Source organism: Terrapene carolina, unplaced genomic scaffold, assembly GCF_002925995.2.
Source record: "Terrapene carolina triunguis isolate 2854851 unplaced genomic scaffold, T_m_triunguis-2.0 Scaffold18003, whole genome shotgun sequence".
Lineage (NCBI taxonomy): Eukaryota > Metazoa > Chordata > Testudines > Emydidae > Terrapene > Terrapene triunguis.
This window is the reverse complement of record NW_020682354.1, coordinates 8,653-22,477: the sequence shown is the minus strand read 5'-3', so window position 1 is coordinate 22,477 and position 13,825 is coordinate 8,653. Positions and strand designations below refer to the sequence as shown.

Genomic DNA, 13,825 nt, shown 5'->3' with positions numbered 1-13,825 from the left:
GGGCCTGGCGGTTCGTAGCCCCGGCGCCTCCGGGCCTGGCGGTTCAGAGCCCGGCACGTCTGGGCCTGGCGGTTCGTAGCCCCGGCACCTCTGGGCTTGCCATGTCAGTTATGAAAATAAAAAAAATTCTTGAGCTCTGGCACTTCTTTCATTAGTAATTAAGCACTGCTCCGTCCCCCTGGAAAAGTGTCTCATGAATGTAAAACTGATCATTCCTGAATGCTGGTGGGTGTCAGGGCAATGCCTTGGGAAAGGGGAAACACGAACCCAAAATTGGGTCACACGCCGTGGGGGGTAACACATGCCCAGGATGGGGTCATATGGGATAGCAGATTGATACCTCTTGGGTCAGGTACAAGTCTGTCTTTGCTTCTTGTCATTGCTTTATTATTATTATTTCCATTAGCTTAGTGCCTACCAGCCCTAGTTATGGACCCAGACCCCAACAGTGCCAGGTGCTGTACATCCCTAAAACAAAAGGCAGTTCCTGCCCCCAAAAGGCTTACAGTAAAAACTTGGAGATGGGACTAGTGTCTTCCCTTGGAGAGGAGGGATCTAGCATCGGGGAGGAAGAAACAGGGGCTGGCAACTTGTGATGGGGCATTTTCCTGCTGAGTGTAGCTGTGTCAAGATTCCGTTCCCAGAATACTCTTCCTTGTCTTTTGTGAGACTTCATGGGGGCTCTATCCATCTGCAGGGCAGCCTCAGCTGCTCGCAATAGCAGCCCCCCAGGGCCGACTACTGTCCTAGGGATGATGGCCTGGCACATGCACACTGAGGAATCAGCCCCGTGGTCCAGCTCATGCAGACGCTGCCAGCACGGACAGTCTCGGGAGCTGCAGAGCAAGGGGCCCTGCAGGAGGCAGCGATGGGAGATATTGCTCCCGGGCGGTCCCGGGGGAGAAGCCACCTAAAGCTCAGAGATCCCCCCACGGGGCGGGGGGCGGGACGGTTCGCTACGCCGCGCCGCCCTCCCCTGCTGCGCTGTAACTAGGGCTGTTCTTGGCCGATCCTGCCCCGACCCCGGCCGGGCTGCCCCGGCTTCGGCAGTCCCAAGGGCGCTGCCGGGGCACGGGGCGGCGGGAACCGGGCGGGGGCGGCGCTGCGGCCAAGCACGAGCCGGGCCCCAGCGCGCGCGGGGCTGCGCGAGCGGGCGGGGCACTGCAGCCGCGGGATCCGGAGGGCGATGGGGCGTGGCTACAAAGCATAGGGCGGGAGCGGCGGCGCTGGGGCTGAGACATGCGCACGCGCACCGAACCATAGAGCGCGGAGGAGTGGACAGGGTTCGGAGTACAGAGGGGCAAGCGAGAGGCCATAGAGAGAGGAAGAGGAAGGCGCAGGGGGGCGGAGAGGGGCTGGCATGAGGCGGCTGAGCTGGCGGCTGTTGGAGCGCTGGCCGGACACGAGCAATGCCAGCCTGACCCAGCCCCCAGGGCTGCTGCTGCCTGGCCGACACCGCGCCCGTGTGAGGCGCGTCAGGCAGGGGGCGGCGCCGGGCCTGGGCTCGGGCTCCTGCGGGGAGAGCATCTGACAGGTACCGGGGAGCGGCCCCAGCAGGCGGGGCGGCCACGCAGAGCTTTCCCGAGCCCCTCGCTTCCCATCCTTCGCTGGCGCAGGGCGGCCCGTCGTGTCCAGCGCCCGTCCCTCGGGGCAGACCCGGGAACGCTTCTCGAGGGCCTGCCCTTGCACGGGGGCCAGGGCTGCATATCGCCCAGGCCTCACACGGCGTCTTGCCGATGGGACTCAGCCCTGCCTGGGAGGAACTCTAGGGAAAAAGGAGAACGCTGTCTCCGGGCCCTAGTCCATCTTCTGCCTCTCTGATGAAGCTACCCGCTAAGGCCTGGGTGCTGATGCTCGTTATGTTGAACACATTTGTTCAATAAGAGTTGCGCTGGAACATAGGCTTTAGGGGTAGAAAGCCCAATATCGTCACCCAGCCAGTCCCCCCAGCCTGGGGCTGCACTGGAACTTGTACTTTAAGGGGAAAATCCCCTGTAGCCCATGTCCCTCCACTACCTATGCTAAGGTCCTCATCTTTTCCTACTTCAGGAAGCACTGGCCAATCTCCCTGGCATTGTCTCAGAAGTGGAGCTTCTGACCTCTCTTCTAGCAGGGGGTGAATGGTAATCCCAGCTGTGGAGTTCAGGGTATCCTAACCTTAATCTGAGTCTGCACAGTTGTCACTGAGGCAGATTCAATCCTGCAGTTCTGGCTGTTCAGTTTCCCTCTCTTTAGGTAGCCTGGATGGGACCATCAAAAGTGCAGCAGCTGGGAACCAAGAAACAAGCAGGTGGGACAGGCTCTCGTGCTGTTCGCCTGAGTCATCACTGAGATACTGTCCACCAGCTGCAAAGGGTCAGTGTTTCATGTTGCCAGATGTTATTCCAGGGGACCTGAGCATTGGTTTCTTTCTCCCTCTGCTCTTAAGGCTACTGTACTTGGAAGTTCAGGAAACTTTATGATTCCATCCCACGTGAGAAGTGTTTGTATCTTGAAGTCCCTGGAGTTGACTGGATTCACAGATCTCAGGGCTGGAGCCCTCTCTGCCTCACCTATCAAGGAGCTGGGAATGACTCACCATATCTCCAGGCATGGACACTACCTGGGGCTCATTTAACTCTCTTTTCAACATGAGCCATATTGCCAAATTCTCTGAACTTTATGGTTTATCTCTGACATTGTTACACACCCATGACTGGGCTAGATCTGTGGCCTACTACTGCCTTTAAGTGGGAAATCGTGCTTCTCCTGCTTCTGGATCACTGTTTTCTAGCTCTCTCAGGTTCTGGTGCATTTCTAGATCTCCCTTTGTTCAGATTTTTTGTGATTCTAGATACTTCCTTGTTGAAGATTCTGCATATTGTTTCATGATAGCTCTGCCATGCGTCTGGCTACTCTCCTTGCCTTCCTGCGGCCTGCTCTGCCACTCATCCTGGGCCTCTCCTTGGGATGCAGTCTAAGTCTGCTGCGTGTCTCCTGGATCCAGAGTGATGGGGAGGATACTTGCATGGACACAGGGGTAAATAATGGGCTGTTTGCTGGGAAAATGCAGCAGGACTCTGTTGCTGGAGGAAGGTCAAGCCAGAATGATGAGGACTTCAAACCCAGGATTGTTCCCTACTACCGAGACCCCAACAAGCCTTACAAGAAAGTGCTCAGGTAAGAGACGCTCCTTTTGAGCAAGTCATTGTGAGGTGAAGGTGACCGCCTATGTTTAACATGTGGGTCCCATCAGCTCTTAGGGGCTAACCCGGGTCAGACTGCGTTAGTTGGTTGAAACTATAATTAAATATGGTATAATATTTACTGGAAGATTATGATGTGACAGGGTATAACCAGCACAGTTTCTCCAAAAGAAAATTGTCTCCCACTAGTATATTAGAATTCTTTGAACATGGAAAAGTAGCAGATAAAGAGAAGCGGTTGACAACTTATTTGAACTTTCAAAATGGCTTTGATAAGATGCCTCACAAAATGCTACTAAAGAAATTTAAATAGTCCAGGGGTGAGAGGCAAAGCCTTCTCATGAATCAAACACTGGCTAGGAGAAAGAAAACAAAGGAGAACGAATAAGTAGTCAATATTCACCATGACAAAAAGCTAATAGCCAGGGCCTCAAGGTTCCATCCTAGGATCTATATTGTTTAATATATTTATTAATGTTCTGGAAAGGAGGGTTGTAGAAAAGTGCATTCGCGGCAGGCGTGCCCCCTCATCAATGGATGTGGCATAGTAGGCACCTTCCCTGATTGGTGGCCCCTATTTATAACTGCTCTGCCCTGCAGTTTGTCTTCCCATAACTCAGCTCTGGCCAGGTCATTATTTAGTGCCACACCTTTCAGGGTAGCAAAAAGCCCAAAAAATAAAATGTCCAATTGCTCCATTTAGTCCAGGGATCGGCAACCTTTGGCACACAGCCCATCGGGGAAATCCACTGGCGGGCTGGGATGGTTTGTTTATCCACAGCATCCGCAGGCGGCCAGCACATCCCTCAACCCACGCCGCTTCCCGCCGCCCCCATTGGCCTGGAACAGCGAACCGCGGCCAGTGGGAGCTGCGATCGGCCGAGCCTGCGGACGCTGCTGGTAAACAAAGTGGCCCGGCCCGCCAGCGGATTTCCCTGATGGGCCGCGTGCCAAAGGTTGCCGATCCCTGATCTAGTCTGTTGCATTTGGTCCTGGTCCCAGTGGTTCATATGCCCTTTCCTCAGCACTTCCAGTCATCTATTCCCTTCTTAGAGGCTTCACCAGTGGTTGTAGGGGAATCCAGGCCTGCTTCTTCAGTGGGTTCCAGCAGGCAAGTCAAGGTTCAATCCCTCAAACTTCTTGCTGCCGTTTCCCTGGACTGTTTCATACTAAGCCTGTAAGGAGGCCTGTCCCACAACCTTTGTGAGTTCACCCTTCTTGCAGGGCTAGGACTCTCAGCACTCCCTCCTGGAATCCCCCAATAAATGCCAAAGTAAAAGTGTAAGCTTAAACCCCCTTCTACCCTCCTTAGGCTTGATCTTTTATTCCTCTCTTAGTCGTCAATTTAATGTCTGCTAGGGCTGTTTCCGTTCTCTAATCCCAGGGAGCAACTGCAGAGTTCCTACCTCTCTCCCTGCAGCCCCCTTCATCTTCTTATGCTTTACAGTGAAGCGGACTCATCTACTGAGTATAACCATCACCTACTATATTCCCCATACATCCATGCCACTACACTCTCTTACCTTGCTGAGTATCCTTAAAAAATGTAGTGGAGCTTTTTTAATGTTGCCTCACTTTCCTGAAACACTCACTAAGCCCCTCATACTAAATTCAGCTGTCACCCCTTCTGCCACAGACTTCCTCTGTTTATACTGACCCCAGTTAGGATACATCAGTCGTCGTGACTGGCCCACCCTGCAGGTGTGGCCAGGCACTTTTTAATTGAGCTCCCAAGCTCCAGTTTTAACCCTTTTCATTACAGTGTTGGGTAGACACCCCACCATAGGGATGAGCAGTAAAGTACCAAAATTTGCAGATGACATCGTTATTTTTATTAGTCACATTTGAGCAAGTCATTGTGAGGTGAAGGTGACCGCCTATGTCTAACATGTGGGTCCCATCAGCTCTTACGGGCTAAACAGGGTCAGACTGGGTTAGTTGGTTGAAACTATAATTAAATATAGTATAATAAAATGGCTGGAAGATTATGATGTGACAGTGTATAGCCAGCACAATTTCTCCAAAGGAAAATTGTCTTTTCAGAGCAGACCATGAAAAACTTCAGAGAGCCTGTATCAAGCTAGGTGAATGGGCAACATAATGGCAAATTGAATTCAATGTTGCTAACTGCAAAGCAGTACACATTGGAGGGGAAAAAATAATCTACTCATAACTTACACAGTTCAAAATCAATTCAGGAAAGTAACCTGGTGTCATTATAGACAGCTGCATGGAGATCTCTGCTCAGTCTGCAGGTGCAGTCACAAAAAGCAAACAAGATGTTCAGTTACATCAGGAATGGAATGGAGAATAGTAAAAAATTAATGCATTTCTATAAATCAATGACATGGCCTCATCTGGGTACTGTGTGCAGCACATTGTAGAATAGAGGGGGTTCAGAGAAGGAAGACCAGAATGATTAGGTAATATGGGGGGGGGGGTGAAATCTTCTCCTATGAAATGGCTGAAAAGTTGGGACTGTTACCTCATAAAGGAGACAAGTGGGGACATGATTAAAGTATATAAAATAATGAGGGGTCTAAAGCAAGATCAGCAACTTCTGTTCTCCCTGTCTCAAAACACAAGAAAAAAGGGGACGTTCAATTAAATTAAAAGGTGGGAAATTCAAAACTAATCAAAGGAAATGCTTTTCACTCAATGCTACAGGATGTCAATGAGGCCGAACTTCTTATAGTGCTAACATAAATTTTGGAAGAAGTATTTAACCTCATGCTTCAGGGTTTAAACCAGTCAAACTACTAGTGATTAAAAGGCTACTTGCAGCTTCCTCTGAAACCTGTGGTGCTGGCCATCATCAGAGACAGGATAGTGGACCAGATGGACCTCGGGTCTGATCCAGTCTGGCAATTTCTATGTTCCTAGTACTTGAATAGGAAACAGAGGCTGCAGGGAGCAGTGGGGGGGGGGCTTGGTAGTGAGTGCACTCTCCATTTAGTGAGTGCTGATCCCAATGCTATCATGTGGCACTAAGGGGTGCTATACTGCTGGGTGGGTAGATCTCTCGGGGTCCGTTTCCCCTCTAAGTCAGTGCTGCCAGACTGATATCTTTCAGGTATGATATAAAAGCAAAATCTTGATCATTTGTGGTCATTAAAGATCCTGTGGCACTTTTTCAGGAGTCAAGATGTGATCGCCAGGGTATCCAAGGATCTCTCATATATTTACATTTTGCCCCCTTGAACTTCCCCCCTACAATTTCTATTGAATGCAATAGTTAGCTTCACTTCTTGCCCTAAACTACTGTTCAGCATTGCTGTGTGGCTGTTAAACCACTGCTACATCCCAGCCCAGAGGGGGCAGTCTTTCATTAGTGGGTGATGCCATCTCTCTATAGCTGGATACAAGCGTTAGGATACTAACTAGCCTTGGTTTCCGTGAAGTAGGAAGGTGCCTTAAAAATGTGAGATTATTAGTAATGTGTCCAGCTGAGCCCTAAGTCAGAGCTTTGAAAGGAATCAGATTACTTGAAACATCAGTTGTGGGTATGGGTGCCCCCTCTGCCTCTGATGCGAGTATAGGGATAGATCTGTTTCATTCCCTTCTCCCAGCTGCTTGTGTTGTAACCATGGCTTTTCCCTGCAGGACTCGCTATATCCAGACAGAGCTGGGCTTCCATGAACGGCTCTTTGTGGCTGTGCTCACCTCCAAGGCAACCATGAACACACTGGCTGTGGCAGTGAACAAGACAGTGGCCCATCACTTCCCACACCTGCTGTACTTTACAGGGTTGCGCAGCGCCAAGGTGCCTCATGGTATGGCGCTGGTGTCACATGGGGACGAACGCCCAGTCTGGCTGATGTATGAGACCATGCGCTACATCCATCAGCACTTTGGGGGTGACTATGACTGGTTCTATGTCATGCAGGATGACACCTATGCCCAGGCCGAGCAGATCAAGACCCTGGTGACGCACCTAAGCATTAATCAGGATGTTTACCTGGGACGGGCTGAGGAGTTCATTGGGGGGGATGAACAGGCCCGCTACTGCCATGGTGGCTTTGGCTACTTGGTTTCCCGGAGCCTGCTGCTCAAGTTGCATCGGCATCTGGACAGCTGCCGTAATGAGATTCTCAGTGTGCGCCCGGATGAGTGGCTGGGACGCTGCATCATCGACTTCCTGGGCATCAGCTGCGTCTCCCAGCACCAGGTATTGTCCTTCCAGGGGCTAGGGCACAGCCTCAACCCAATAGACTCCACACCCTCACATGCCTGTGCCATAGGGCAAAGGGGTGAGTGCCTCCAAATCTATGCTGTGAAGTACTGGGCAGAAAGGAGGTGTGGGGTAGCAGCATGGGACAAGAGACCAGTCTTCACCCTCAGCACTTGGGAGGTGGAGCTAGACTGACATTTGAGAGAACAGATTTAGTCAGATTTCATCTATTTCACAGTTTTTCAAGGAGGTGGGAGGCAGCCTGGGATAGAAAGAACAAGGAGATCTGGATTCTCCTCTGATATATGAAGTGAGGAGTGGAGGGTGAAACCCACTCCCATGCCCAAGTGTTTGTCTCTCTGGGTCTCACCACCCTCGGAATGAGTGGGTGGGGGAGGGAGGACCCAGTGTGAGTGTCAGGGTTCCTAACTAGTCTCATCCATTTCAGGGCCAGCATTACCGCTCCTATGAACTGGCCAAAAATGCAGACCTAGAGAAGGAGGAGGGTGAGGACTTCCAGGCGGCACTCACTGTGCACCCTGTCTCTGAGGGGACCCTCATGTACCGATTGCACAAGCATTTCAGCAGGATCCAGCTGGACAGAGCCTACCAGGAGATCCAGCAACTCCAGGTATCTGAGTGGGGGAATACCGACAGGGAACCTGAGGCAGAGATGGAGTGTGAGGTCAGACAGGATCTCTTTTTTTTCCCCAGGGTTTGTGGGGGAACAGAGAATCTCTGACAGCTAGGCAGTGGCAGATTCCTCTATGGAAATACCACATCCTCCTCATGCAGGGGCTATCAGAATCACTACTGTCCTGCACCACCAAGGATTCAGGAAGCTCTAGGTAGGGAGGCGGGATCAGGCCATTTGCCCCTCTGGGGTGAAGAGGGGGGCAGGAAGCGGGACCAGACCACTTGCCTCTCTCGGAGAAGAGCATCTTCAGACACTGACTCACCAGCCTAGTGAGGAGGGCTTTAAATTAGATTCAAAGGGGGCAGTTGACAAAAGCCCACAAGCAGGTATTTAAAAAAAAAAAAAGTGACCTTAAAAGAGGGCTAGATGTTGGGAGCGGGGGATGAAAATTACAATAGGGTCATAGGAACAACAAGAGGGAAAACAGTGAAGGAATCTGCTCAACATTATAGATGTCTATACACAAAAGCAAGGCGTATGGAGAGTAAACAGGAAGAACTGGATGTAATAGTACACTAGCTAAATTATGACTTAATTGGCATCAGACTTGGTGGGATAAATCTCATGACTGGAATATTGGTATAGGAGGTATAGCTTGTTCAGGAAGGAAAGATGGGGAGAAAGGGAGGAAATGTTGCATTACACATCGAGAATACATACACTTGTTCTGAGTCCACAAGGAGGTAAGAGGCAGATAAGTTGAAAGCGTCTGGGTGAAGATAAAAGGGAAACAAAACGGGCAATGTCATGGTAGGATTTGAGTTAGAAAAATCAAATGGAAGAGTACAAAATGGGGAATAACTGACTAGGTGGTAGGATTGCTGAAAAGTATCTGGGGGTTATAGTGGATTATAAATTCAATATGAGCCAATAATGGGATGCAGTTGTGAAAAGGCTAATATTCTGGGATGTAGTAATAGGAGTGTCATGTGTAACACATGGGAGATATTTGTCCCGCTCTACTTGGCACTGGTGAGGCCTCGGCTGGAGTACTGTGCCCAGTGTTGGGTGCCACACTTTAGGAAAGATGTGAACAAATTAGAGTTCAGAGAAGAGCAATAAAAAGGATGAAATATTTAGAAAACCTGAGGAAAGATTAAACTGGGCATGTTTACTCTTGAGAAAAGAAGACCAGGGGTGGGGGGGACCTGATGATAGTCTTCAAATATGTTAAGGGTTGTTATAAAGAGCATGGGGATCAATTGTTCTCCATGTCCACTGAAGGTAGGACAAGAAGTATTGGGCTTAATATCTGCAGCAAGGGAGATTTAGGTTAGATATTAGAAAAAGCTTTCTGATTATAAGGGTAGTTAAGCTCTGGAACAGGCTTCCAAGGAAGGTGGTGGAATCCCTGTCATTGGACGTATTTAAGAACAAGTTGGACAAACGCCTGTCAGGGATTGTCTAGGGATATTCTTCGTCCTGCCTCAGTGTGGGGGACTGGACTAGGTGACTTCTCAAGGTCCTTTCCAGCCCTATACCTATGATTCTATAAATAGGAGTGTACTTTCTTCACAGATGCAGATCAGGAACCTGACATCGCTGACACCAACCCGCGAGGGTGGGCTGACGTGGCCCATAGGCATCAATGCTCCCTTTGTCCCCAAATCCCGCTTCGAGGTGATCAGCTGGGACTACTTCACAGAGCAGCACCTCTTCTCCTGCCCCGATGGCTCCCCCAAATGTGAGCTGGCTGGAGCCAGCAAGGCCGATGTTAGTGACATCATTGAGGCAGCGCTCCAGCAGCTCAACAGCCGCTACCAGCCCCAGCTTCGTTTCTACAAGCAACAATTGCTGAATGGCTACCGGCGCTTTGACCCCACACGGGGCATGGAGTACATGCTGGACCTCTTGCTGGAGGCTGTAACCCAGAAGGGCCACAGCCATGTTCTGGCTAAGCGGGTGAGTCTAGTGCGACCCCTCAGCAAGGTGGAGATCATCCCCATGCCCTATGTGACAGAGGCTACACGCGTGCAGCTGGTGCTGCCCCTGACCGTGCAGGAGCTGGACTTTGTCAGCAACTTCCTAGACATGTTTGCCATGAACACGCTGGACACACATGACAACGCCCTGCTAACCCTGCTCTTCATCTACCAGCCTTATGATGCTCAGCGGGTCAGCCAGCTGGATGTCTTTGCTGGGGTCAAAGCTATGGTGGGAGAGCTTGAAAAACGCTATGCAGAGGTGAAAATCCCCTGGATCAGCGTCAAAACCGAGGTGCCATCCCAGGTGAAGCTCATGGACATAGTGTCGAAGAAGCACCCTGTGGACACCCTCTTCTTCTTGGCCAGCGTTTGGACAGAGGTTAACACGGAGTTCCTGAATCGCTGCCGCATGAACACCATCAGCAACTGGCAGGTCTTCTTTCCAATGCACTTCCAGGAGTTCAACCCAGTGCTGATGTACCATGGCGAGCAGGCCGCCTCCTCCAGCACCGACTTCCTGAGGGATGGGCACTTTGACCGTCATGCCTTTGCTGAGGCTTGCTTCTACAACTCTGACTACATGGCCGCCCGCACCAAGCTGGCGGCTGACATTTTGGACCGGGATGAAGTGCTGGAGAGCATGGAAGTATTTGATGTCTTCCTTCGCTACTCCGGCCTGCACCTGTTCCGGGCTGTGGAGCCAGGGCTGGTGCAGAAATACATGCTGAGGAGCTGCAACCCCCGGCTGAGTGAGGAACTGTATCACCGCTGTGTGCTCAGTAACCTGGAAGGGCTCTCCTCCCGCTCGCACCTGGCCATGGCCCTCTTTGAGCAGGAACAGGCCAATAGCACCTGAAGGACCAGAAGCTGCCAGTGGTTCCCCAGCACCTTAATACTTGCACCTTCCACCCTCCTTCCCAGCCCCAGTCCTGCCCTGGGAAACATGGGTGCGTGAGGCCAAGGGGCGGGCAGGGCAATTGGAAAATTTGGTTTAATAGGAAAAGTGATTAAAGTTTCTTCCCATGCAAATTAACTTGGTTGCTCACAAATTATCACAAGTCTCTTCTCATTCACAACTATGGTACAGTGACACTCCCACAGAGTGGGTTGTGGGCGTGAGGGGGATGGAACTATAAGATTACGGCCAGTCTATACTTAGCCACATAAAGCTCACCCAAAGCGCTGTACCACGGGAGTAAATAAGAGACCTGAATCAGGATAAGAACGCCTTGACTGCATATTAATTAATTGACACACTTGGATTCCCTGATGTGTTCACTGCTGCAATTATACAAACACCTCTTGAACCCTGGCTTGTTAGTGCTTGTTAGTGTAGTGTTTTCCTCTTGGGATTCCTATTCTTTCACTCTATTAAGATGCAGCTTTCCTAGGCCAATGCTGAACATTCACTGTAGAGCCCAGAGGGGGGGAAAAAAAATTGCCAGCTGCCCTCACCATAGGGTGACCCTGTACTAAATCTGAATGTCAACTAATTTAAATGCAGTGTATTTGTAGCTGTCAGTCCCAGGATAGTAGAGAGACAAGGTGGGTGAGGTAATATCTTTTATTGGACCAACTTCTGGGGGTGAGGAAGACAAACTTTTGAGCCAAACAGAGCTCTTCGTCAGGTGAAGAGGAACTCCGTGTGGCTCGAAAGTTTGTGTTTCTCACCAACAGAAGTTGCTCCAGTAAAAGTTATTACCTCACCCAACTAAGTAAAATATCTTACCGAAGTAATGGACGCAGTGAGGTTCAGCAAACACTTGCCTAGTCCCATTCAGGTGTGTGTTAGCAGCCGGACATGGCTGGTGAACACGCATGGAAGGGGACATAGGGGAGTACAGACATATAGAGTGTAATGACTTCGTGACAGTGGGAGCCTGATCAAAGGTATATGGACAAGGGGCTAGAATGAGTCTTACAGCGATTCAGTCTTTTAGAATGGCTGCATGGCTGCCCTGCACCCCCCTGCATCCTGATTCAGGCTGCATAAAGTGATGCATTAGCTGCTTTCTGCTGCTTCTCTTCTGTCCTATCTAGATTATTATACTGTGCTTTTTACTATGGTGTCTAATACCTTCTCTCTGAAACTTCATAGGGTGGGGCAGTTTTTCAGATGTACACAAGGGTATCCCAAGAGGGATTGAATTTTGGGCATTGAATTGGTATCTGGCTGCTTTTCCTGCTCTCTGCCCCTTCTCCAGTTGGAAAGAAACTTTCCCTGGGCCTTTTCCTGAGATGAGGGGGTATGCACTTGCCACTCTGCTCCCTCTCTATAACTGTTGAGAGCAAGCCCCCATCACTCATTCAATGGTGGTTATAGATGGTAATTCCTCATCCACTGTAAATGGGATGCCCATCAGATGCCCAGCTGCTGAGACTGTCAGCTTATACTGGGGCTTATGTGAGCTTCACAATACCCATGGAGACCTGTTAGAACAGCAGTTCTCAAACTTTTGTACTGGTGACCCCTTTCACATAGAAAGCCTCTGAGTGCGACCCTCATAAATTAAAAACACTTTTTGTATATTTAACACCATTATAAATGCTGGAGGAAAAGCAGGGTGTGGGGTGGAGGCTGACAGCTTGTGACCCCCCCCCATGTAAGAACCTTGTGACCCACTGAGTGGTCCCGACCCCCAGTTTGAGAACCCTATCTTAGAATATTATACCTCAAATGCTACAGACCTTTGATTTGATTGTTAACCTTGCTAGTAGCTAGGCTGTTCGCTCATCTGGGAAAGGAGAGAGAGAGAGAGAGAGAGTGTGTGTGTGTGTGTGAGAGAGAGAGAGAGAGAGAGAGAGAGAGAGACTGACTAGTTCCTCTGCAGGATGCATCGCTGCCATGGCTGCTGTGTGCACTGCGCTCATGACACGGCACTACAGGGGTTGGGTTACCCTATGGTGAAGGCAGCTGGCAATTCTTTTTCCTCTCTGGGCTCTAAAGTGAACATTCTGAACTGGTTTCAGAGTAGCAGCCGTGTTAGTCTGTATCCGCAAAAAGAACAGGAGTACTTGTGGCACCTTAGAGACTAACAAATTTATTAGAGCATAAGCTTTCGTGGGCTACAGCCCACTTCTTTGGATGCTGTAGCCCATGAAAGCTTATGCTCTAATAAATTTGTTAGTCTCTAAGGTGCCACAAGTACTCCTGTTCTTTATTCTGAACTGGGCTAGGAAATAACAAAATATACTGAGCTAGCGAAGCTGGTGTACAGCCACCTAAGTTAGTTAGCTGTGTTGCTGCGGGTGTATTTTTTTTCACACCCCTGACTAGCATAGCTATGCCAGTATGAGGCACATAAGGCCATGACTACACTACAAACTGCCTGACACAAGTTATGTCATTGTCATAGAAGAGTGCAGGGCCACTAATCACCTGCTATGCAGGACTGTGACTCTCAGCAACGTGCAGGACACAGTGGATGGATTTGCAGCAATAGGTTTCTCAAACAGCAGTGGGGCAATAGCCTGCACACAAACTCCTATTTTCACAATTTAGTCTTAAATCAATTTTCACCTCTATACAATTTCAGACAGAATTATTGGCACTTATAGTGTCTGACCATACATTTATGTCAGATAATAACAGACAAGACAGAATTGGTAAATGGGCCCAAGTTACCACATTCTGCGGCATTAAGAAGTACTTCCATCTTACATGATAGTTGTCGCCTTCTCTGATCCCTTGATCTGGTCCTTCAGTCCCGTTCTTCAGTTTCTACTCCAGTGTATATCCAGTTTGGGCCCAGGTTCACTAAGGTCTTTTATACATTTCTTCTTAATCTTGATCTGATTGGGTTGTAGCATATCAGTCCTTTGGACTTTAGGTAACCCATATATTATG

The 13,825-nt window shown here is 49.8% G+C and overlaps 1 protein-coding gene across 2 annotated transcripts; it reads left to right on the top strand.

Annotated features, from left to right (window-relative positions):
• The first annotated feature begins 1,421 nt into the window (after positions 1-1,421).
• On the top strand, positions 1,422-11,007 carry CHPF2 (chondroitin polymerizing factor 2). 2 transcript variants are annotated; one of them, XM_024200747.3, is made up of 5 exons: positions 1,422-1,534; positions 2,429-3,159; positions 6,789-7,353; positions 7,805-7,987; positions 9,572-11,007. In XM_024200747.3, exons 2-5 carry the CDS (start codon positions 2,882-2,884, stop codon positions 10,832-10,834), a joined length of 2,289 nt encoding a protein of 762 aa, XP_024056515.2. In that variant the 5' UTR covers positions 1,422-1,534; positions 2,429-2,881; the 3' UTR covers positions 10,835-11,007. The 2 variants fall into 2 exon arrangements, with proteins under 2 accessions (XP_024056515.2, XP_024056514.2); XM_024200746.3 differs by having other exon boundaries at positions 2,236-3,159.
• The last annotated feature ends 2,818 nt before the right edge of the window (positions 11,008-13,825 follow it).